Here is a 26,369-nt window from a genome sequence, read left to right on the forward strand (position 1 = left end):
GCAACTCATCCTGCAAAAAAACAAAACAAAAAAGAAACCAAAATAAAAACCCCAAAAATACAAATAAACAGGATCTTACACATCATTGTTCACAAAATGTTTTAAAAGATATGGCTTTCAGAAGAGCCCCAATGGGGACCGCGATGAACATGTCTGCAAACCACTGTGAAATATGACAGCGCTATATGTCCAAAACATAATAAATTTTATATATATATATATATATATATATATATATATATATATATATATATATATATATATATATATCACAATTATGCAGTTTATTTCATACATGTCACACATTTTTAATAAACATAAAACAGAAACAAAGCCAAAAAAACCCTCCCAAAAAACAAAACAAAAAAAGAAGGTATTTAGGCCGATCAATAAATCAAAAAGGTGCCATTCAAAAATGTAATATGTGTCACAAAATTAAGTCCTCTGTTAGCCCAACAAAGCCTTCAATGTTATGGTAGAAGAAATAATAAAAGTTAAAAAGGCCAAAATATGGATGTATCCTTGGTTAAAAGAACACATAACACAGCACTGAAATATTACGGAGCATAAAAGTGTAATTTCACACCTAACCTGAGATGAAGATGGGTCTTTGTTGTCAAAAATGTTTTCAAACCAAAATGAAACCCCAAGAGGTAAAACAATGTTTTTATATTTGGTCCACAGATATTTTATACTATGCAGAGATTATCAATCCTTTTGAACTTTGAATTCACCAGTTTTGGTGATATTTTACCAAAAATTAAATTTGCTGCAAATTTTTGGTGGCAAATCTCAAGTAGTCCAATTGCCTTGGCATAGTGTGTAGAACATTTTACCATCCCCAAATAGTGTATCCAATCTGTGTGTGAGAGAGAGAAAAACATTATGCTTCAAGAAGGATGAGAAATGTGTATACCTGGAATACATTCACCAATTCCACTGGCCCTGCTGCTGCCATCATGAACAATGTTCATTAACAATATTGCCTTTTTCTGTCCCTTATGTGGAATAAGTTGTGAGCTCTGACCTCTATCCCTATGCAGTAAAAGCATATAATGGTGCAACTTTGCCAGCCCCAAATATTTTTACTGGTTGAAATAGTCCAATGTGATTGGCTGCACTAGACAATGTGATGGGATAGTTTCAGGGCATTATGGGTAAGCCTGCCTGGCCGTACCTCTCGTCACCTACAGTACCTCAGAGTAGCTCAATCTGAAGAATTAGTTCCTTTTTGTTCCTGCTATTTAGGGAGACCATAATGGGGTCCAACCTGGCCCCCACATGCCAATTTCTTCATAGCCTCCTTAGAGGATAGATTTATTTATTGATCAAGGTTTATGGAGTGCATCACTGGCTAAAGGCATTATATTGATCTATATGGCATGTATGGTGTATCCATGCTGCAAAATGTTAGCAAAATCCTAGGCATGTAACAACTTACATCATAATTACTGGGTGGCCACATATAGAAACATATAGTACTAGTGATGGGCGAACGTGCATTGGGGTCCTCGATCGAGTAGCGAGCACTGCCGAGTATTGAATGGTGCTCATGTGCACAGATCCCCGTAAGTGAATAATCTGAGCCGGGTAGAGAGAGAGATTTTCCATCCTCCGGAAAAATGCTCAAGATTGCCATTCACTTCCATTATGCTCGCTACTAGAACCTGACGTACTCGATTAGAGTACCGAGCATTAGAGCATTTCACTCCTCGATCAACACTATATAAAATAAACATCTCCCTCATAATTTTTTTTTAAACTATTTTTATTCTTTTCATTTAAACTGTCTGGTCAAAAAATGACTTGTATACATGGAAATAGAAGTAGACAATTGCAAGACAGATGACAGTCACATTTAAATAAGAATACAGGTACAACTGTCACTTTTGCAACATTCATCACTTTTGTACGTTTCATAAAGTTTGTCACTTTTGCAACTTTCATCACCTTCATAACATTCATCACTTTAATCACTTTAATGACATTCATCACTTCCGCCACTTTCACCGCTTCCATCACTTTCATATATTGCATCACTTTCATCTCTTCCGTCACTTTCATGACATTCATCACTTCCGTCACTTTCACCGCTTCCGTCACTTTCAGATATTGTGCCACTTTCATCGCTTCCGCCACTTTCATGACATTCATCACTTCCGTCACTTTCACCGCTTTCATCTCTTCCGTCACTTTCATGACATTCCTCACTTCTGTCACTTTCACCGCTTCCGTCACTTTCAGATATTGTGCCACTTTCATCGCTTCCGCCACTTTCATCGCTTCCGTCACTTTCATCTCTTTCGTCACTTTCATCTCTTGCGTCACTTTCATCTCTTTCGTAAATGCCATTTTTGTCACTTTGGTAAATTCTGTCACTTTTATTGCCTTTGTAACTTTTGTCACTGCTAAGGCTTTGCTGCATAATAAGCAAATTTTTCAGCTTTCCCATATGTTGTTTCGAGGCTTTAGCAATGCCCTCCACCTTGATTCTCCTGGGATCCCAGACACAATCTTCTTCCAGCCCACTGTTAACCATTCCACAGTACGGTGGCAGCCAGGCAGTATCATAGCCATGTTCATGCCATGTCGTTTGCAGAGGGTGACCTCGATAATTAATTTTCTTGACCTTGCCTACACTTACTCTGAGCTTCAGCACAACCTGCCGTGATTTGCCATAAAGTGGGTACCTCAGAGCTTTGCTTATGTCTCTGCTGACATAGACCCCTGCTCCCAGCATTCCATCTTTAGATTGCTCAAATCCATTTTCAATTATTTCTTTAGCTGCAGAAAATGTAGTTCCATGGTACATCACATAGATCCTTCCACCTTGTGGCAGAGCATTACTGCGGAGAATGACTTCCTTAAATCCAGGCGAAAGCTCCTTTCTCCAAATATCTTTACTGTAGTTTGAAAACTTTTTAGAGCGATAAGCCATGATTACTGTAATAAAGAAGAAAGATGTGATGAGTGGCATACAGAGGGATACGTAGACATTTTGTGAGATGCCTTCTCCATTGAGGCCAAAAGTGTAATCATCTACCATTTGCAATGCAATTTAAAAATGTTATACCAAAGTATCCAACCCGAATATGTGCTTTAAGGGCGTTCTTTAGGAAGAGGTCTCATCAACTGATTCCTATAAAAATAAAGATGGCTGGTTCAACTGATTTTTCGGACAGCTATCTCTTTCAACTCTGCCATACATAGGAATGTTTAGTTCTGCCAAGCACTCCTTAGACCCAAGAGATTCGTGGTCAGACTACTCTAGCATTAGCTTATCTCAGGGGGGGCAAAGGGATCAGCTGTCCTAAACTGTCTATGCCGTGTCCTCCTTTTCTCCTCCTCATTTGTCAGAGGAGAGTCAGACGGCTCCCATACACATTACACTATTGTTCAATCTTATTGACGTCAGTAGATCAGCCACCATTAGCCAATCACCATAAATACACTTTTCTCTGTATTGTCTTTATGTGTACAGAAATGCCAAATATGTTCATTTTATTTACTGGTTTGTAATGTTTACTTTTTTAAAGTGTGTCAAAAGATGTGAATATTGTAATTGTTCTTCATTATTTTCTTATAATTTAATATAAATACTTTTGTTTCATGTCTTATATACAGGTATTTGTACTAGTACAATATGCATGTAAAGAAGAGGAATACTATCTAGATCTATAAGCAAAGAAAATCTCCCTAAAATGCTCACTGCTAAAGTTTCTGCCTACCATGCTACCAATTGCGAATTTGGATCCAGGGGAAGACCATGTCACGATTCCACCTATAGGTGTGTCTAAGCAGTGAGTGACAGTTCAGCCATCAAATCAATGACAGGGGCATGGTGAGCTTTCAGTATGGTGATAGACAGCTCAGCCATCCAATTGTAGGCAGAGGCGTGCTGAGCTGTCAGTATGTTGAGTGACAGTTCAGTCGTCCAATCAGGGTCATGACTTGCTGAGGCTCCCTCCATGTGTCTGCTATTCGATCGATTAGCTGGTTATTTAGCTGGCTCTCTGACTCCAATTAGTGCCAGTTGATCAAATGGTGTGTGCTTGCTCTGTTCTCTGTGTTCCTGTCTTTGTCTTTGATTTTTGTTGCCTGACCTTGGACCTTGCCTATCCATTTGCCTTGCCCCTTTGTCTTGATCCGCTACCTTCCTCGGAATTCTGACCTCGGATTGTTATGCCCTCTTGGTATCTGACCCTGGACCTCTTGACTATCCAGCCTCACGGCTTGGCCATGAGTAGTGACTAGCGTCACAGACCAAACGTCAAGAAAATCAAATAATTGATTAAGTATTTGTGAAGGCATCTGCTGAGTGCAGACAGATACATCGGGCTCCTTCTCCAGCTCTCAAGAGGAGGAAACTGAAAAATTACAAGCAGTGCATGGCCCCTGACCAGCTGAAAAGGCTTCAAGTGCATTGTCTGCTCCTGCACTAGATCCAATACTATATATCCCTATATGCCTCCTGTAATATCTACTCACCAGATGTAAGAGAAAGCAGAAGTGCATCGGTATTCGTCACTGCACCACTATCTATTAACTTCCAAACTAGTTCAGGTTTCAGTTAAGCGATTTTTCGCTTGAGCCCGAGGCAGATATCACTACACAAAACCTGACTTTCGGTTTCCTAGAAAACAAAATGACAGCACGTTATCTCAGCTTTACAATCTAAAAGTCCAAAGGTAACAACAAAATGACACATACATGGGTGGTAACAATCTTGGTATGCAGAAATAGAACTATAAATATGTCAAAATACAGGAAATTGTATCACTGGCTTCGTCAGTGAAGAGGAAAGTCCCCTAAGAAGCAGATTTATTGCGAACTTCCCTTTTCACTTTAAATTGGATTTTGACTGACATAGTGAGTGACGGGATGATGGGATATATCCACGGCTGCAGCCTCCACAAAAATTAGGAGCCCTCTACAGAGTCGCGCACACAGGAGAATAAAACAGGTGAGCATCGGCTATAGCATACCGAATCTTACACCACTTTCTGTATACACTGGATGCCTTTTGTCAAGCCCTCAGTATTACACAGTCAGGTAAGTAACAAGAATGCACAGAAGTCAGAAGACGAATGAAGCGGGACTAGTGTCTTGACTCACCCTACACTTCAGAAAGGTGACACCTGTACATGGAACTCTAATGGCTGATGATGGATATCGTTAATTTTGTAATTCAGGTAACATCCCCCTGCCGGCATCCACAGGGATAAAACTGCTTTCGGCAAGAGCGCTGCTAATGCACGCGCTGCTGCCGAGAGCTCCCCTGTACTGAATGTGTCAGCGCCGGCAGTAACAGCGGTGAAGTCAAAGCTGTGCTCTGCTTTACAGCCGGCGCTGACACAGTCAGTGCAGGGAAGCTCTCGGCAGCAGCGCTCCTGCCGAAAGCAGTTTTAACCCTGTGGACGCCGGGGGACGTGATAGACATCAGAATGTGAGTATGTACTGTTTTTTTTTTAACTTTTACAATGGTAAGCAGGGTAAATATCGGGTTACTAAGTGCGGTCCTGCGCTTAGTAACCCGATATTTACCCTGGTTACAAGTGAACACATCGCTGGATCGGCGTCACACACGCCGATCCAGCAATGACAGCTGGTGATCAGCGACCAAAAAATGGTCCTGATCATTCCCCAACGACCAACGATCTCCCAGCAGGGGCCTGATCGTTGGTCGCTGTCACACATAACGAGATCGTTAGCGGGATCGTTGCTACGTCACCAAAAGCGTGACGTTGCAACGATATCGTTAACGATATCGTTATGTGTGACTCAGCCTTTATTGAATCTAATAGGCTTTCATCGTTGTCAGAGCCAGAATCCATTGTTTGGTTTCCGGTTGCCATTGCAACCATCAGCACCCCGTGATCCTTTTGAATTCACATTATATGTTACTTTATCATTCAGCCTACAGTACTGTACCTTAGGCTCGTTGTCTGTTCATATCTAGACATACAGATTTGATGGTCTCAAGGTTCCAATAAGAGACCATCTTAAAATCTGCTAAAAAACCCGCTATAAAAGTAAATCAAACCCCCCTTCATCACCCCCTTAGTTAGGGAAAAAATAAAAAATTAAAAAAATGTATTTATTTCCATTTTCCCATTAGGGTTAGGGTTAGGGTTAAGGGCTAGGGTTAAGGGCTAGGGTTAGGGCTAGGGTTAAGGCTACAGTTAGGGTTGGGGCTAAAGTTAGGGTTAGGGTTGGGGCTAAAGTTAGGGTTAGGGTTTGTATTACATTTACGGTAGGGAATAGGGTTGGGATTAGGGGTGTGTCTGGGTTAGAGGTGTGGTTAGGGTTACCGTTGGGATTAGGGTTAGGGGTGTGTTTGGATTAGGGTTTCAGTTATAATTGGGAGGTTTCCACTGTTTAGGCACATCAGGGACTCTCCAAACGCGACATGGCGTCCGATCTCAATTCCAGCCAATTCTGCGTTGAAAAAGTAAAACAGTGCTCCTTCCCTTCCGAGCTCTCCCGTGCGCCCAAACAGGGGTTTACCCCAACATATGGGGTATCAGCGTACTCAGGACACATTGCAAAACTACTTTTGGGGTCCAATTTCTCCTGTTACCCTTGGGAAAATACAAAACTGGGGGCTAAAAAATAATTTTTGTGGAAAAAAAATTATTTTTTATTTTCACGGCTCTGCGTTATAAACTGTAGTGAAAACACTTGGGGGTTCAAAGCTCTCACAACACATCTAGATGAGTTCCTTAGGGGGTCTACTTTCCAAAATGGTGTCACTTCTGGGGGGTTTCTACTGTTTAGGTACATTAGGGGCTCTGCAAACGCAATGTGACGCCTGCAGACCATTCCATCTAAGTCTGCATTCCAAATGGCGCTCCATCCCTTCCGAGCCCTCCCATGCGCCCAAACGGTGGTTCCCCCCCACATATGGGGTACTCAGGACAAATTTGACAACAACTTTTGGGGTCCAATTTCTCCAGATACCCTCGGGAAAATACAAAACTGGGGGCTAAAAAATAATTTTTGTGGGAAAAAATTTTTGTTTTATTTTTACGGCTCTGCATTATAAACTTCTGTGAAGCACTTGGTGGGTCAAAGTGCTCACCACACCTCTAGATAAGTTCCTTAGGGGGTCTACTTTCCAAAATGGTGTCACTTGTGGGGGGTTTCAATGTTTAGGCACATCAGTGGCTCTCCAAACGCAACATGGCGTCCCATCTCAATTCCTGTCAATTTTTAATTGAAAAGTCAAACGGCGCTCCTTCGCTTCCGAGCTCTGCCATGCGCCCAAACAGTGGTTTACCCCCACATATGGGGTATCGGCATACTCAGGACAAATTGTACAACATCTTTTGGGGTCCATTTTCTCATGTTACCCTTGGTAAAATAAAACAAATTGGAGCTGAAGTAAAATTTTTTGTGAAAAAAAGTTAAATGTTCATTTTTATTTAAATTCCTGTGAAACACCTGAAGGGTTAATAAACTTCTTGAATGTGGTTTTGAGCACATTGAGGGGTGCAGTTTTTAGAATGGTGTCACACTTGGGTATTTTCTATCATATAGACCCCTCAAAATGACTTCAAATGAGATGTGGTCCCTAAAAAAAAACGGTGTTGTAAAAATGAGAAATTGCTGGTCAACTTTTAACCCTTATAACTCCCTAACAAAAAACAATTTTGTTTCAAAATTGTGCTGATGTAAAGTAGACATGTGGGAAATGTTACTTATTAAGTATTTTGTGTGACATATCTCTGTGATTTAATTGCATAAAAATTCAAAGTTGGAAAATTGCGAAATTTTCAAAATTTTCGCCAAATTTCCGTTTTTTTCACAAATAAACGCAGGTAATATCAAAGAAATTTTACCACTATCATGAAGTACAATATGTCACGAGAAAACAATGTCAGAATCACCAGGATCCGTTGAAGCGTTCCAGAGTTATAACCTCATAAAGGGACAGTGGTCAGAATTGTAAAAATTGGCCCGGTCATTAACGTGCAAACCACCCTTGGGGGTGAAGGGGTTAATGCAGCATTATATGGGGCAAATGTTTCTATGGAGCATCTTATGGGATCATAACCTTTGTGCAGCATTATATGGGGTATATTTTATTATGGAGCATCTTATGGGGCCTTTCATGAACTTTATGGAGCATTATATGGGGCTCCTGATTCAATATGGATATTCAAAAAAACTTAATCTACTGATGTCTCAATCAATTTTACTTTTATTGGTAACTATTTTTATTTTTGAAATTTACCAGTAACTGCTGCATTTCCCACCCTAGGCTTATACTCGAGTCATTAAGTTTTCCCAGTTTTTTGTTTAGGAGTCTCGGCTTATACTCGGGTCGGCTTATGCTCATGTATATACGGTAACTTTATTTGTTTGTTATGTATGGAGATGGCTACTATTAGTTTGCACCTGTACACACCAGTTTTCTATTTGGAAGAGACAGTCAACATTTTGTGTTATCTCCATGATGAAGAATTTACATATAAAGCTGTAATATCACAAATTATCCAAATGTAACTCGATAATAATCATATTTAATTTAGATGTACTGTCCTGCTGCTCTTTTCAACAAAAATTGTAATTTTGTATCTTCCCACAATCAAATTTTCAACTAGATATGTTTTGCTCAAAACCAGAGATGATCAGACCAGGCAAAAATAGAATTTGCATATACAAGTGGATTTTCTATCCAGACCCCAGAGAATAATAAGATACAAAAAATATAGTAATCCTTATATTCACCTTACCGCTCACCTATGTGATCCTTCCGCTCCTCCCTGTCACCTGTCATGTACTCACTGCATCTTCAGATCGATGCCGCTCTGAGATCACCGGGAGGGTTTTGCGCATGACCTTTTGCTAGTTTGCGCAGAATCCTCGGGGGACGGTCTAACGATGCAGCGAGGACTGGACAGGTGATGTTGAGGTGCTGAAGATGTGAGACATAGGGTGGCCTTTTATGGTTCATAAAATTGGCGGCGAGTGGTAGCTATTTTGCTGAATCCATGTGGATGTGAATTCTAATATTAAATGCGCATTCAATTCCACTCATATTTATCAGCTCGTCTCTACTTACAACAAGGAGCCTTAAAGATGCAGGGAATTGTCCTTTATATGTCTTTCTAAAAAGTTGGTTTGACTGGATACTCTGGACACATGAATTGAATTTGAAATTAAAAGGCTCGTTTTAATAAGCGATAATGCTACAACGTGGTTCCCAGCATTGTGCCCTTTACTTAGCGTGATATAAAAGGGCCAAATCCAATAAGTAGTATTCTTTTCTCCCACCCTTTAAGGGAACCGGTCACCCCCAAAATCGAAGGTGAGCTAAGCCCACCAGCATTGTATCCTGAATGATGAGAAAAAGAGGTTATATTATACTCATCTAGGGGCGGTCCCGCTGCGGTTCGGTCCGATGGGCATCGCGGGCCGGTCCGGGACCTCCCATCTTCATCGGATGACGTCCTCTTCTTTTCTTCACGCTGCGGCTCTGGCGCAGGCGTACTTTGTCTGCCCTGTTGAGGGCAGAGCAAAGTACTGCAGTGCGCAGGCAATGATCAGTTTATGACAAGATTGTTGGAAGTTAAGAGGAATGATAGAGCAAAGCTATACAAAGCTGCTCGACACCTGACACTTTTTACTTGTGCCATCTACCACAAGTGATGTGACCCCTGAAGTCAATCTCTAGATTCAGTGGAACTACATTTTCAAGTTGACCACCACGATTTCCATTGGAAATAGTGTATGTCCTGTGTCTCATCAGGAGGTTTCCCAGTAATGCCAGATTTCCCTTTATTTTACATTCAGGTGATTCTTCCATCTTGTTGCACATTGAAACAATAATTCTCCTTTTTTATATTACAGGTTCTCAAACAAAAATTGTTTTTAAAGAAATGGAAAGACAACATCCTGGAAGAAGATTTTACACCATGTACCATGGGACAACTCTAAATGCAGCTTATAGTATCATCAACCATGGGTTTCAAGTTTCTAGTGGTGGGATGTTGGGAAGAGGAGTCTACGTTAGTACAGATATACGGAAGGCGTCAAATTATCCGATAAATACAACAGATCCAAAAGTCGTACTGAAGCTTTCTGTAAGAGTGGGAAAGGTTAAGAAGATTGACCGTCAAGATCACCCATTACGGCTCACCTGGCACGATCACGGATATGACTGTGCTTGGGTACCTCCTAATTGTGGCATGGTGAACAGTGAACGCCAGGAAAACTGTATTTATGACCCTTGGAGGATTAAAGTGTCTGACATCATGAGTGGTCCTCCTGAACACATCAATGCTTTAAGAATGTTAATTGAGAGAAAAAAATGAGACGCTGGAAGTGTCAAAAGCTCGAATACGTGAGGATAAAATCAATCTGAGAGTTTCCTCATACTTACAGAAAACATTAGCCTTAGAAAAGAGCTGAAACTGTGTGTTGTTGCCCATCTTTAATAACCTAAAAGTTGAAAATTGTTGGCTTAACAAAGAAGTCTCGGTAATAATACCGATCTCCCTCTTTCTCTGTCTTTTGTGAGGCTCCTGTCCTCTTTTGAGTCTCGTGACCTGAAAACAGACTAATGTGGTCAAACAGGGGTTTAGGTGTAGACCAGAATTCACTTTCACAATTTAGGTTTATGGATCCTCATTCTTAGGCTTCATAGGCTTATATTGGTGTAAGTAGCCACCTCCTCACTCAATGGTCCCTTTGTGAGCCAGCAAAAAAGTGGAACATTCACGCAATCCACAAGAGGACTGGAGAGATGCTGGAAACCAAGGAAGATTTTGATTGGAAGTATTTTAATACACTTACACTACTTCGCTTTCAAAATTAGGAACATTTAGGGATTTTTTTTTATGAGACTTCTTTAATGCAAACACAATAGCAAATTTTAACAAAAAGGTTATCTAAAAAGAGGATCAAGATAACATATCACAAGCCATTGACCTATGTCAAGTTAGATGTTGAAATGTTATCATCATTGATCATCCCATTGATTGTCACTTGTTTACTTGTATTGAAATGATTCTTTGTTTATATTGTGTATTTTATATGGATGCGCACACTGTACGTTTATAAAATTGTATTACGGTGCTGTAGATGTTGGGTGCTTAAACATTCTACCTATACAGTGGACATGTGTTTTTTTTTATTTCCAAAAGGCTTTGGGATCGTGCATCAGGATGATGTAGTAGGTTTACAGGAGTTCATAACTTTGGGAAAATCTCATATTTGCAAGTTTGTCATCTGCTATGTTCCAAGGGCTCCATTGACTTTCATATGTGAAGAACACACGATACATTTTCTTGTATTCCTGAGCCATGAACTTTTTGGCTTTTCCATATAAAAGTTACTGTCATAATAATGATGAACCACGATGACAATAGTGATTATGATGACAATATAATGTTAGTTAGATCAGCAATAAGTGTCAGAACACAGGATGTCAATGCTATGATTATCACACATCTTATTGTACAGGTCTACTTAGCTGCAGACCGGTCAGAGTGCCCATGCTGAATCATATCCACTGGCGAAACCACCCTAAATAGGAATGTAAACTCCAGTTCTGGACTGTGGAGCAATGGTGAGGACTGATGAATCACATTTCCTTTTCCATCATGTGGACAGGTGGGTGGGTGAAGATTGCTTACCTAGGGAAGAAATGGCACCAGGATGCGCTATTGTAAGAAGACAAGCCGTTGGAGGTGGTGTCATGGGGCTTTGTTCTGCTGGAAATCTTGAGCCCTGGCAGCACGTACCTTGATGCATTCTACCTGCTAAACACTGTGCAGACCAGGTACTGCTTTTCAAGGCAGCGGGATTACCTACTGGTGGTGCCCATAGCTCCCAACCGTCCCTCATTGTGCGGGACTGTCCCGGTTTTGAGCCTTTGCCCTGCTGTCCAGCACGGGACGCTTTGACCCCGCTGAGTGACAGCAGGGCCGACACTTGTGTTAAGCCATGCCCCAGACTCTTACCCTTCCGTATGGCTGCCTGCTTTTTGTGCACAGGACCTGTGATGAGGTCACAGGAGGGGAGGAGTCAGGGGTCACATGATCGGGACCTCCAAGGATTGCAGGACTGAGGACTCGGCTGCCTGTGCTGGTTGCCAACTTGCCACATGGTGCTGCAGCCGCAGGATAATGTAAGTAATGCCTTGTGTGGGGTCAGGAGGTGTACAGCATGGATATAACAGAGCCGTGTGTGTGCAAGGTGTATGGAGCGGAGCCGTGTGTGTGCGAGGTGTATGGAGCGGAGCCGTTTGTGTGCGAGGTGTATGGAGCGGAGCCGTGTGTGTGCAAGGTGCAACGTCGGACTGGAGTACCTTGGGCCCACCAGAGAAAAATCATTCTTGGGGCCCACCTTGCTGTTATATAGAAATAATACCAATTATGTTGCAAAATGATGTAATATCAAACGTAGTTTTATTAACCTCTATATACTGCACAGCACAGGACACATCCTCTATATACTGCACAGCACAGGACACATCGTCTATATACTGCACAGCACAGGACACATCCTCTATATACTGCACAGCACAGGACACATCCTCTATATACTGCACAGCACAGGACACATCCTCTATATACTGCACAGCACAGGACACATCCTCTATATACTGCACAGCACAGGAGGTCCTCTATATCCCACTGGCCATATTCCACTGCGTATTCCGTCTGTGTGTGTGTATACAGTATACATATACACACAGCCCACCAGACCCCAGGCTTATAACTCTCCTTGATTCCAATTACCAGTACAGAACCCAACACTGTGGAATGGAATGTCATTTTACAGCACTGGCTCCAGTACGGATATGGAAATAAAGAAGACAGAGCAGGACACAAGACTAATGCAGAGTTCGGCCTCATTCACACTTTCTTATTTTGGTCACCATTCAGCACTGGGATTTGTAAGACAAAACTCAAAGCTGAACCCACACAGAATATAATAGAAAGATTCACATTTATTCTTCAAATTACTGAGGAAAACATGTAAGTGCAGATGAGGCCTAATAAGCAGCTCACCGCACAGACCAGGAACTATATTTTATGGGTTCACTCACACGATCGATGACATGGCCGAGACCTATGTGATGTTGTATCGGATAGCACTAGGCCCAATGTTCTATGGGATAGTGCAGATGTGCAATTATGGCAGCAAGGTGCAAGTGTATCTGATATTCGGATGACACGTACCCATACAAGTCTATAGGTGCATGCAGTAGTGTAACTAACGATAGGGGTCAGAGGGTGCTGTTGGCCTGGGCCCCGCGCTCAGAGGAGCCCACCTGGAGCTACACTACATTTAACTATCGGTGTGCACAGCTACAGTTTAACTACAGTTAAACTCTGAGACAGAGCGGGGAGAGTTTGAGTCGGACCAATTCTTTTGTATGACAGAATTGATGGCCGTGTGAATGAACCCTAAACCTCACATGATTGAAGATGTAGAGAACCCTGTTCCTAAATGTGAATATCAAGAAAACAATGACATCCCATCTATAAAAACATGAATGTTCATTATTAATAATGGAAACAGGGGCACTACTCACAATTCCGAGGCTGAGATCTCAAAATTGAACTCACCCGTTAGATTGTCTGGTGTCGGCTCACTATGGCAAGAAAAAGATAGAAGTGAGCAGAAAACAAAATACAGGTTAAGCTCCTGACATAATGACATTAGGCTTCCTATACAGGGCGGGCCATTTATATGGATACACCTAAATAAAATGGGAATGGTTGGTGATAACAACTTCCGGTTTGTGGCACATTAGTATATGAGAGGGGGCAAACTTTTCTCCCACTCTTGACACACTGAAAGCAACACCGCAGAGGAAATGCTAGCACAGGCTTCCAGTATCCGTTGTTTCAGATGCTGCACATCTCGTATCTTCACAGCATAGACAATTGCCTTTAGATGACCCCAAAGATAAAAGTCTAAGGGGATCAGCCAGGTCTGGAGTCCTTGGTGGCCATTCAACTGGCCCATGACAACCAATCCACTTTCCAGGACACTGGTCATGTAGGAATGCTCGGACCTGACACCCATAATGTGGTGGTGCAACATCTTGCTGGAGAAACTCAGGGAACGTGCCATCTAAAGTGCATAACGAGGGCAACACATCATCATGTAGCAATTTCAGATATCCAGTGGCATTTAGGTTTCCATTGATGAAGAATGGCCCCACTATCTTTGTTGTACCATCTCGTATACCTCCCCATACAAAGATAGTGGGGCCATTCTTCATCCTCTTCTATGTTGGTGGAAAAACCTTCTCTCCTCCAGACGCAGAGAATGCCCCCTGTGACCGTCACCTTCCTTGGTATTAAGCAGATCCTCGGAGAGATATTTGTATTTTCCCCTTATATACTTATACATGGTTATTAGATCGCCCCTCAGTCGTCTTTTTTCTAGACTAAATAATCCTAATTTTGCTAATCTCTCTGGGTATTGTAGTTCCCCTATCCCCTTTATTAATTTTGTTAACCCTTTCACGATGGGGAAATTTTCCAGCTTTTAGCTCTAGTTTTGTGCTTCCTTTTTTATTTCCCAAGAGCCATCATTTTTATTTTTATGTCCATATAGACCAGGCGTGGGCAATTAATTTTCCCAAGGGGCCACATGAGACCGTGGCTGCTGCGGAGGGCCGAACCAATAGGCCAAAATTAATTCTGCTCAACTGTAATATCAATATATTATAATTATACTATTGATCATTTTATTAATATTAATTGTATCACCTAATATTGAGCAGAATTAAGTATGTTGACATCCCCCTATATATCATTTGAACCTGAGCGCAGCCCCTTCTGTATATCATATGAGCCTCCCATAGCCTCCCCATATACACTGAATGTCGCCCCATATCCTCCCCATGTGCAGCATGTCGCCCCCATAACCTCCCCATGTGCAGCATGTCACCCCCTTATGCAGCACCATGTCACACCCCCATAGCCTCCCCATGCCCACCCAAATAGCCCATACACATGAGAAAAAAAAATGAACACCACATACTCCCCTCGGTCCCGTTCCCTGGCGCTCTGCTTCTCTCCCTGCCTCCAGTGTGCTGACTCTTCGGGGTACACAGCTGACGCAATGAAGTGACGTCATCGCATCAGCTGCTTCACACGCTGATTGTTGGAGGAATTGGCAGGAGGCTCCTCATCCACCAAAGGAGTCAGCGGCGCAGCCCAGAGCCACAGATGGAGAGACAGCGAGCGGGCGGGCACTGTGTGGCCCATGGACCTCTGATTTCCAGCCCCACGACTGTCTTGGTCCATGGACCGGACTGAGACAGCCAGAGGGCCAGATGTGGCCCGCGGGCCGCACTTTGCCCAGGTCTGATATTAGACATATGAGGGCTTGTTATTTGCAGGGCGAGTTGGACTTTTGAATGACACCATTGATTTTTACACATAGTGTACTTGAAAAAGGGAAACATGTTCCAAGTTCAGTGAAATTGTGAAAAAAAAAGGATTTTTTGTTTTTAATTGAGCATTTTGTGATAAAAATGACCTTGCAATATCATTCGGCTCATCAGTATGATGACGGCAATACCAAACGTCCATTTTTTTATTATTTGAGTAGTAAAAAACAAAACATAGAGCATTGAGACAAAAAAAGATTTTGTGTTACCTTATGAGTACAGTTACGTTTTTATTTTTCGGATGATGGAGCTGTGTGATAGCTTATTTTTTGCAGGGCTAGATAACGTTTTATTAGTACTACTAGATGGTGGCCCGATTCTAACGCATCGGGTATTCTAGAATATGCATGTCCACGTAGTATATTGCCCAGTGACGTAGTATATTGCCCAGCCACGTAGTATATTGCCCAGCCACGTAGTATATTGCCCAGTGACGTAGTATATTGCCCAGCCACGTAGTATATTGCCCAGCCACGTAGTATATTGCCCAGCCACGTAGTATATTGCCCAGCCCACGTAGTATATTGCCCAGTCACGTAGTATATTGCCCAGTGACGTAGTATATTGCCCAGCCACGTAGTATATTGCCCAGCCACGTAGTATATTGCCCAGCCACGTAGTATATTGCCCAGCCACGTAGTATATTGCCCAGCCACGTAGTATATTGCCCAGCCACGTAATATATTGCCCAGTCACGTTGTATATTGCCCAGCTACGTAGTATATTGCCCAGCCACGTAGTATATTGCCCAGTGACGTAGTATATTGCCCAGCCACGTAGAAATATTGCCTTCCTCACTGTGTCACGTCACCTGATTTCCTGAGGACCCCTTCCCCACTGTGTCACCTAATTTCTTGAGGGCCCCCCTGTGTGCCCCTTTGGGGCCCTTCCCCAGAGGTGAAATGGTGGGAGAGGTGACCGGGCCCCACAGTAAATTAGGAGACAGTGGGGAAGGGGGACCACAGGAAATTAGAAATTTTCTATGGGGGCCCGGACCCCCACCTGTGTCACCTTTAGATTGCAGGGGGGCCTCCAATAACTGTCTTAGTGGCTGTCTAGAACTATGCTGCAGGCAGATTTTACTTACACATTAGTACATTACATTACAATACTGACTCAGTAATCAGCAAATGTCCGGACCATCAGCTACAGCCTCTCCGACTATATGATATTACAGTGCGCCTGTGCTGCTTGGGCAGGACAGCCGAGCCGACCAATCACAGCACAGCTCATTGTCTGAGGTGTGCTGTGAGGTCACACAAAGAAAACTAATGCAGCATTAGAAAACCGTAGTCCACAGACCTAGAAGAGGAGGCGGAGTCTAGATCAGGATGCAATGGTATGTGACTGGTGGTGGTGGGTCTGCTGAGCGGCGAGCCTGTGCGTGCAGTCAGTGCGTGCAGTCAGTGCGTCCGTGTCCCCGTGTGTGTCTCTGTCTCCTCTCTCAGCTCAGCCTCACACAGTCAGTCAGCTGTTCCTCTAACGCTGCTGGCTGGCTGAGAGGTCGGCATGCTGCATGCACACACTCGCAAGTTGCACCGCACGCTGCGCACGGGCCGCTCTCAATAGCATAGCAGCCAGTACTGCAGGCAGGCACTGAGCGGTAATGAATCATGTGATGTCATATTGTCATGTGAAGAAGCGGCTGCACTTCTTCACATGATCACATCATTTCTTCCGTACAGCAGCCTGTGCGCCGGGCCCCGGCTATTCAGTAATAGTGTACGAGGTGTGTGGAGCGGAGCCGTGTGTGTGCGAGGTGTGTGGAGCGGAGCCGTGTGTGTATGAGGTGTACGGAGCAGAGCCATGTGTGTGCGAGGTGTACGGAGCGGAGCCGTGTGTGTGCGAGGTGTGTGGAGCGGAGCCGTGTGTGTGCGAGGTGTGTGGAGCGGAGCCGTGTGTGTATGAGGTGTACGGAGCGGAGCCGTGTGTGTGCGAGGTGTACGGAGCGGAGCCGTGTGTGTGCGAGGTGTGTGGAGCGGAGCCGTGTGTGTGCGAGGTGTGTGGAGCGGAGCCGTGTGTGTGCGAGGTGTGTTGAGCGGAGCCGTGTGTGTACGAGGTGTGTGGAGCGGAGCCGTGTGTGTGCAAGGTGTGTGGAGCCGAGCCGTGTGTGTGCGAGGTGTACGGAGCGGAGCCGTGTGTGCAAAGTGTACGGAGCGGAGCCGTGTGTGTGCGAGGTGTGTGGAGCGGAGCCGTGTGTGTTCGAGGTGTGTGGAGCGGAGCCGTGTGTGTATGAGGTGTATGGAGCGGAGCCGTGTGTGCAAAGTGTACGGATCGCAGCCGCGTATGTAGGAGTAGCTATGTGTGGCCATTACATGGTACGAAGTATCATGTGCGGCCAATATACAGTATGGAGCATCATGTGGGGTCATTATACAGTATGGAGCATTATGTGGGGCCATTATACAGTATGGAGCATCATGTACAGTCATACAGTATGGAGCATCATGTGCGGTCATTATACAGTATGGAGCATCATGTGTGGCCATTATACAGTATGGAGCATCATGTGCGGCCAATATGCAGTATGGAGCATCATGTGCGGTCATTATACAGTATGGAGCATCATGTGCGGCCAATATACAGTATTGAGCATCATGTGCAGTCATTATACAGTATGGAGCATCATGTGTGGCCATTATACAGTATGGAGCATCATGTGTGGCCATTATACAGTATGGAGCATCATGTGTGGCCATTATACAGTATGGAGCACTGTCTGGCCATATTTTTTTGTTTATAATTATTGTATATGAAACAGTGTGATCAGCAGTGCTAAATGGGTGTGGTTGGGACGTGGATATGGGTGTGACTAATTATGAATGGGTGTGGTCAGAGGCGTGGCCTAATATTTGCCACGGGGTGCGTTGCGTGCCACAAATTTTGTCCCTCTTTCCCATCTTCAAAAGTTGGGAGGTGCCCCTTTTATGGTGGTGCCCCTTTCAACAATATAAGGGTTGGTCAGGAACTGCCTGAGGAACAGGACAAAGATCAAGGTTATGACCGGTCACCAATTTTTATCTCAATCCGATTGATAATGGATATGCTGGAAAAACAAGTTTGATCAATGGAGTCCACTCCAAGCAACTTACAGGAACTGCTGCTAACTTCTTAATACCAGATCCATTGGACACCTTCAGAGGTCTTCACACTGCATGTCTTGTTCAGAGCTGTTGTCGCAGCACAAGCTACAAAATATTCAACAGATGGCTTAAATGTTATAAAATGTTTTGATGTATATACTTTCTTTTCCTTAAAGGGAAACTGTCAGTAGGATCATCCCCTAAGCCATCTATATAAGCTTGTAGGTCATAGGAAGCTGAATAAAATGATACCTTGGTATCTGTGATCCAATGTCTTATTCCAGAGAAATAAGTGTTTTTCTTCATTTGTGAATGATGTCTTTCCAGGCTCTGGGGAGGATGTTACCTGTAAGATAAGTCTGCCTCCAGAGCTTATTTTAAATTGAAGGGGAGTTATCAGTGTGAGACAAGTAACTAACACAGAACAAGAAGAAATGAAATTTGTCTTCTTTCAAACACATCTTTTGCTGCTCTCTGAGGTCTGCTGTATTGCAATAATGTTGTAACCCTGTCTGTCTGTGAGCTGGAAGCTGAAGTTGAGAGGAACCTGCCAATGTGTCAGTTAGGCTACGTTCACATTGGCGTCTTTGGGCGCAGCGTCGTCGACGGATACCGACGCATGCGTCATGCGCCCCTATCTTTAACATGGGGGGCGCATGGACATGCGCCGGTATGCGTTGTCAAGCATTGTACGATGCATGCATCATTTGGGCGCACCAGACAGGGCGCGGCCGATGCTACATGTTGCATTTTTCCTGCGCCAAATTTCCAGTAAACAACGCATGCAATGCACTTGCGTCGTAAATGCGCCAAAAAAAAAACACATTACTGTCTATGTACAACGCATGGGGCACAGGTGCCTGCATTGACCCGCGTTGTTCGACGCATGCGCCTTTTGAGTAAAAAACAAGTGATGAAGCGTCTAGACAGTGACAAGACCACCCCATAGATATAAAAAAGGGTGATTGCATTGTATTTCACTTGCCTGCACGTCTGGAAACAGAGAGTACACGAGACACAGCTCTGCCTTCAAGAGATGTAAGTATAGAATTTATCTGCCCATTTTTTTTTTTATTCTTTGCAATGTTTGTTGTTTGTTTTTTTTGTTTTTTTTATGTGTGTGACATTTTTTTTTTTCTTGCAATTTATGGTGGTTTATTTAATTTTTATTGGGTTGTTCTGCGTTGACCGCATGCGTCAAAAAACGCTGCGTTGTGAATTGCGTTTTGGGTTGCGTCGACGACGCTGCGCCCAGAGACGCTAATGTGAACGTAGCCTTATAATCACACACAGCCCTGCAGTGAGATCAAGACAGCAGCCATCACACTGGTAACTTTCCCTTCACGTAAACTAAGCTCTGGAGTCCTCCCCAGAGCCTGGAAGAAGAGGGATAAGATGATTTATCCACAAGGCACCTGACAGGAAGCAGACAGGTATAAAAATATAATTCTTTTCAGCAGTCTACAACCTGTATGGCCACATTAATAGTTTACATAGGGCAAATGTGATGACAGATTATCTTTAACCACATGAAAAGTAACATCTATACCAGAGGCAACTGTTACAAGGCTGTGTATAAAATGGCATTAAAAAGTCCAATACATTTTTAAAAAAGCTCAGCATGTGCATCTTTATTTTGGTTGATTGTCCTAATAAATGGCTCTTTCTGGGATGTTTTGTGGGTGTTTCTGTGTGGATCAGAGTCAATGCCTGAAATGGATTTCTGAAAAATACTCAGAAGCAACGATTTCCAATCTACCATTACAACTAATGGTACTAACCCGAGGGCACCAATATCATAGTAAAAGGGAGTAAGGGTATGTTTCCACGGTACGTAAACGCTGCTTGTTTGACGCTGCAGCGTCAAACAAGCAGCGTCCAGATGTTCCAGCATAGTGGAGGGGATTTTATGAAATCCCGTCTCCACTATGCGTGGAAACCCGCACGCGGCGGCCCTGCGACTCCGGACATGCTGCGCGTCTTTTCAGAACGCAGCATGTCCGTACACCTTGCGGGGACGCAGCGTCCCCGCAAGGCATATCACAGGGCCCTATGGCGAGGGGTGCGATGATCCCGGATGTGTACTGTACACATCCGGCACCATCGCGTCCCAGAAAGGGGGCGGGGCTTAGCGCCGAGCGGCTTCGCCGCTGCGGCGATCCCGCCGGCAAACCGTACCGTGGAGCCATACCCTAAGACTAAATGACTTCCACCCAAGCCCAGTCGAGCTGGGCACTCTTGGCATGGCAGAGTAGTTCAGCGCACCTTTTCACCTACTTGTTATGAACAGATGGGCAGAGGTAGGTGGAAAACAATAGTTGGGAATGTGAATTTAACTGTTCGGCCACACTTGAGATGCACCAAGACCTTGTGTTTGGTTTTAACAGTCATTAAGTGCTGTCAAACTCATTTGAACTAATGATGTTCTTGAGGCTGAACCGGCAGCATTCTGCTTCCAGTCGTAGGGGTGGCATCACCACAGGTTTAGTCACCGCTCTGTGGAGAGAAGTGGCTGTAACTGCGCCCCCAGCACTGACTGACAGTTCACTCAGCATTAGAGCCGGCTGTCAGTCAATACTGGGGGGCATGGTTACTATTGTTCAGGACACGAAAAGAGGCTGAGTTGAGAGTATGAGAGACAAAGTTATGGGGGGGTGAATCACAGCTGCCATCAACCCCAACTACCATTATCCCGATTGCCACCACACCAGGGCAATTGGGAAGAGCCAAGCAAATCTAATGTGATGTGCCAATTCTGGGGTGGCTGCAGGCTGCTATTTTTAGGTTGTGAAGGGCACAATAACCATGGAACTTCCCAGCCAGGTAATATAAGCCCACAGCTGTCTGCTTTACCTTGGCTGGTTATGAAAAATAGGGGGGACCTCACGTCATTTTTTTTTTCAACCTATTAATTTACTAAGAAAAAACACAAAAATTGAGCTTGACTTAAGTTGGTACACAAGCAGCACATAAACGCATGTTCACACTGGCCAGAAAACATGCAAAATCTACAAGAGAAAAAATTAGCAAAAACCCTGCTGTAACTAAGTAAAAAGCAAAAACTGCATATCAAAAATAGCATAAAAGCCATCCCAGCACGACAAAGTAACTCTGATCGGGACAGTTCTACCAGGTAATATAAGCCTACAGCTGTCTGCTTTACCTTGGCTGGTTATCAAAAATAGGAGGGACGTTGCGTCATTTTTTTTTCAAACTATTAATTTACTAAACCAGACTAAAAACACCTGCGTAAACGCACTTTAAAAGAGTGTGACTTTTTTTTTTAACTGTAAATTTAACGCATCTTATAAGACCCGATGACATGATGTGGCCGGCCAATTACAGTAATGTCGGTAGCCAACATTGCTATGGCACTACCATGTATGGCAGACAATAACCGCATTTTTATTGGCTGTCTTATAGCTGCATAACATGCCGGGTGGGGACTCTAACATGGCGCTCAAGCACCCCTGATACTCAATCGAGTAACGAGTGTACCAGAGTATTCCAATGCTCGATCGAGTAGTGGCGAGCACGCTCATTCATCACTAATTAAGAGAATACAAATTTTGACAGGAGCGCTTCTTTAAACAATAGGGCACTTTCTGATGACAAATTAAGTTGCAGAATAAAGAATTATTTTCCTCAACATCTTCAAAAACATATGCAATTGTTTGCTCAGGGTAAGTTTACGACCAGAAGCACAATCCACAGAAAGTGACGGTCCTGTAGCAATAAGGGAAGCAGACATTTTCCCAAAAGCGCTGAGACTGCAGCCACTGAAATGACCCCCAAACTACCATAGTTCAACAGGGCTGGCTGCTGTCAATATCTCCTTCAGATAACTCACCAAAAAGGTAGCAACTTATTATTATGCTTTGCTTAGATAGCGCCATCATATTCCGCAGCGCTTTACAGTCATCATCGCTTTCTCCAATGGGGCTCACAATCTAAATTCACTATCAGTATGTTTTTGCAGTATAGGAGGAAACCAGAGACGCTGGAGGAAACCCATGCAAACAGGAGGAGAATATGTAAACTCCTTGCAGACGTTGTCCTTGGTGGGATTTGAACCAAAGCTGCAAAGCAATTGTGCTAAACACTGAGCCGCCATGCTGTGCAATTTCTGCCTACTGCTTGGCACAGGCTGGAGCACTGCTGCCGCCTTGGTCTTCTTTTCTGGTACATAATGTCGGTCCTACTTCATGGTGACAGTGATGAATCCTGATTTGGAAGAACTATGCATCAGAGTACAGAAGTACAGAAAGTATTGGCCACCCCATATAGACTTAGTACAGTGCCAGAAATGGCAAAATATTAGCAGTAGGGGCAGGCGGAGGTCGCTCCTGCATGTTTGGATCAGGGCACCGCTAAAAACTAGTGGACCCTGGTGTAACAGTTCAGAATTTTAGGGTGCCACCTCTCTTGATCATAGCTCGAGAATTCCATGCAGTCTAGATGCCACTGAAAGAACAGAACTGTTTTGTCTTCATTAGAGTCAGCTAAAACCACAGCACTTAGGGTGCGGAAATTAGCATCATTTAAGATCAAACAAAACAACCAGCTCTACCCTCACCTACTGTATCCTCACCCATCCCTTGTAGATTGTGAGCCCTCGCGGGCAGGGTCCTCTCTCCTCCTGTACCAGTCGTGACTTGTATTCAGAGGCGTAGCTAGGGTTTCAAGTTAGGGGGGGCGAAACATCTGAGTGGGCCCCTAACCAGCTAACCCTGATTACCGCTACGGTTGTGCACTCTAATTGTGAATATAGGGGAGCCTCAGAATATGACCGCACTGTTATTGAAAATAAATCTATATACAAAAACGAACATTGACTTTACCGCCATATTGTGACCATATGCAACTTTGATGGTCACAATACTCTGAGTGCCCCTATAACAATGATGCTTAAGTGCCCACTTAATATTTAATAATGTCCCCTAAGTTCCCCCATGTACTGCTCCATTATACACAGTATGGTGAGCTTAAAGCTTCCCTATACACAGTCTAAGACCCCCACAGCTCCCCTATACACAGTATGATGATTCTATAACTCCCCTATACACCGTATGATGTTCCCACTGCTCCTCTATAGATATGAGCCCAATGCTCCCCCTATACACAGTATAATGCTGACAGAACTCCACCATAGAAAGTATAATGCCCCCCAGAGCTCCCCTATATACAGTGTAATGGGCCAACAGCTCCCATATGCACAATATGCCTTCACAGTTTCCTATACACAGTATGATGGGCCGGCAGCTCCCTTATACACAGTATGATTGGCCCGCAGCTCCCTTATACACAGTATGATTGGCCCGCAGCTCCCTTATACACAGTATGATTGGCCCGCAGCTCCCTTATACACAGTATGATGGGCCCGCAGCTCCCTTATACACAGTATGATGGGCCCGCAGCTCCCTTATACACAGTATGATTGGCCCGCAGCTCCCTTATACACAGTATGATTGGCCCGCAGCTCCCTTATACACAGTATGATTGGCCCGCAGCTCCCTTATACACAGTATGATTGGCCCGCAGCTCCCTTATACACAGTATGATTGGCCCGCAGCTTCCTTATACACAGTATGATGGGCCCGCAGCTCCCTTATACACAGTGTGATGGGCCCGCAGCTCCTATACACAATATCATGGGCTCGCAACTTCCTTATACACAGTATGATTGGCCCGCAGCTCCCTTATACACAGTGTGATGGGCCCGCAGCTCCCTTATACACAGTGTGATGGGCCCGCAGCTCCCTTATACACAGTGTGATGGGCCCGCAGCTCCCTTATACACAGTGTGATGGGCCCGCAGCTCCCTTATACACAGTATGATTGGCCCGCAGATCCCTTATACACTGTCTGATGGGCCTGCAGCTCCCGTACAAACAGTGTGATGGACTCACAACTTCCTTATACATAGTATGATTGGCCCGCAGCTCCCGTATACACAGTATGATGGACCCGCAGCTCCCTTATACACAGTATGATGGGCCCGCAGCTCCCTTATACACAGTATGATTGGCCCGCAGCTCCCTTATATACAGTATGATGGGCCCGCAGCTCCCTTATACACAGTATGATAGACTCACAGCTTCCTTATACACAGTATAATGGACTCACAGCTCCCTGTAATGATTTGGATGCCCCGGTCATTTACTCATCCTCCGGCGTATTCACTATTTTGTGGCACTGCTGCAGTGCCGCTGCTCAAACTTGTGAGCGCAGCTTCTGACTGGCCAGAAGTTAGAAGCTATGTCACTAGCGCTCAATGTAAGACTATGAGGCTATGTGCACTTGTTGCGGATTCGTGTGCGGATTTACCGCGGATTTCCTGTGTTTTTTGTGCAGATTTCACCTGCGTTTTACTACCTGCAGAATCCTATACAGGAGCAGGTGTAAAACGCTGCGGAATCCGCACAAAGAATTGACATGCTGCAGAAAATAAAATGCAGCGTTTCCGTGTGGTATTTTCTGCACCATGTGCACTGCGGATTTGGTTTTCCATAGGTTTACATGGCACTGTAAACCAGATGGAAAACTGCTGCGAATCCACAGCGGCTAATCCGCACCGTGTGCACATAGCCTGAGAGTGAGAAAGAGGCCAGAACGAGGCTCCCACAGACTCACACTGATTAGTGACCTCTGCGCTGCTCCATGAAACACTGGAGCCTCGGACAGGCCACAAACTGCAGGAGACGGAGCCGAGCGGAGACTAAAACAGATGAAAACGCCAGAAGGTGAGTGTCAGCCAGGGGGCAGGGGACGGGGATTGTCAGCATCGCTCCAGCAGTGAAATAAAAAATAATGCTGCAGTGGTGCTGTAAATGTGATGCAGCTCTAGGTAACTGTATGCGGCTCCTTATACTAATACTCATAAAAGACCCAGGTGGTATGTATCAAAAGCCCCTACCCCCCCCATCTCCAGCCTCCCCAGACAGCAAATATTACATGATGGAGCACATATAATATCAGAACAAAACATTATAATATTCAGCCCCCAGTGACCTGTCTCCCCTCCCCCACTTCAGCCCCAATACCCCAATCATCTCACATCCACCCCTCAGTGCCCTGTCCCACCTTCTCCCCTCACAACACCCAAATTATCTTACATTCACCCCCCAGTACCCTGTCTCCCCTCCCCCACAACACCCCCATGGTCTCACATTCACCCCCAGTACCCTGTCCCCCCCTCACTCACTTTCAGCCCCCACAATACCCCAACGGTCTCATAGTGACATACCTGAATTTAATAAACCTAGTAAGTCCCATCCCCAGCACTTACTGATAACGTTTGCACTGCAGGCAGAACCAGGAAGTGTGAGTGAAATGCAGAGTGTGGGCACTAGGACCCAGCGTTCCTGAGCCAATCCCAGCGTGCACAGAGTGAAGAAAACTGCAGCAGGAAAAGCTTCATGATCAGGTCAGAGGGGGCGAAACCATTCACTGCAGGGGGGAGACTGCAGCCGCCACTGTGCTAATAGCCAGCGTGCAGCTTGTCAGACGGGAGCAGACATATACTGCTCTGCTCCTATCCAGTGTAAAACCCAAGCCTTCATGCAGGGTCGGACTGGGGTGCCTAGGGCCCACCAGTGGAATTGACTCTAGGGGCCCACCCTATGGCTACCATAAACAGTTTTGTTACTTGTTCATGTTTTGGCCTCTCTCACTAAAACGTGTGCAAAAAAAAGAAGTGTGCAAAAGAGAACCGTATTGTGCACTGCACTATACCAAAGTGTTTCTTGTTATTTATTGTATTTGATAACGGAATCTGTTATTTACAATCAGTAGTTTTTGCACCCATGGACATTCCTAGGTAACCTGCCCAGTCCCTCAGCCAATTTACAGGGAGCCTGTCC

At 44.4% G+C, this 26,369-nt stretch overlaps 1 protein-coding gene and 3 long non-coding RNA genes across 12 annotated transcripts in view; 3 read left to right on the forward strand and 1 right to left on the reverse strand.

Annotated features, from left to right (window-relative positions):
- LOC143764342 (uncharacterized) overlaps positions 1-4,021 on the forward strand; it is a 34,990-nt gene extending 30,969 nt beyond the window's left edge. The window contains exon 3 of the long non-coding RNA XR_013213149.1: positions 3,625-4,021. This is a non-coding gene — a long non-coding RNA (uncharacterized LOC143764342). The remainder of the gene's footprint in view (positions 1-3,624) is intronic.
- LOC143764331 (uncharacterized) lies at positions 1,436-25,898 on the reverse strand. Of its 8 annotated transcripts, XM_077249784.1 has the most exons (5): positions 25,796-25,852; positions 18,517-18,612; positions 13,584-13,609; positions 4,489-4,633; positions 1,763-2,943 (listed from the first exon to the last, which is right to left on the reverse strand). In XM_077249784.1, the coding sequence occupies exon 5, from the start codon at positions 2,936-2,938 to the stop codon at positions 1,979-1,981; it is 960 nt and encodes a 319-aa protein (XP_077105899.1). In that variant the 5' UTR covers positions 2,939-2,943; positions 4,489-4,633; positions 13,584-13,609; positions 18,517-18,612; positions 25,796-25,852; the 3' UTR covers positions 1,763-1,978. The 8 variants fall into 8 exon arrangements, with proteins under 8 accessions (XP_077105905.1, XP_077105907.1, XP_077105902.1 ...); XM_077249790.1 differs by lacking the exon at positions 18,517-18,612 and having other exon boundaries at positions 1,436-2,943; positions 13,550-13,609; positions 25,796-25,898; XM_077249792.1 differs by lacking the exon at positions 13,584-13,609 and having other exon boundaries at positions 1,436-2,943; positions 25,796-25,893.
- LOC143764348 (uncharacterized) lies at positions 4,704-11,117 on the forward strand. The gene is made up of 2 exons (XR_013213158.1): positions 4,704-4,963; positions 9,856-11,117. It is a non-coding gene; the product is annotated as an uncharacterized LOC143764348 (long non-coding RNA).
- The window catches only part of LOC143764346 (uncharacterized), a 48,698-nt gene continuing 39,035 nt past the window's right edge, over positions 16,707-26,369 (forward strand). For both annotated transcript variants that reach the window (XR_013213155.1, XR_013213156.1), the window contains exons 1-2: positions 16,707-16,763; positions 25,816-25,933. This is a non-coding gene — a long non-coding RNA (uncharacterized LOC143764346). The remainder of the gene's footprint in view (positions 16,764-25,815; positions 25,934-26,369) is intronic.

This window comes from Ranitomeya variabilis, chromosome 4 (assembly GCF_051348905.1).
Source record: "Ranitomeya variabilis isolate aRanVar5 chromosome 4, aRanVar5.hap1, whole genome shotgun sequence".
NCBI lineage: Eukaryota > Metazoa > Chordata > Amphibia > Anura > Dendrobatidae > Ranitomeya > Ranitomeya variabilis.

Excerpts from the sequence above, each read along its gene's own strand:
- LOC143764331 (XM_077249790.1), bottom strand. The coding sequence starts at position 2,938 with ATGGCTTATCGCTCTAAAAAGTTTTCAAACTACAGTAAAGATATTTGG.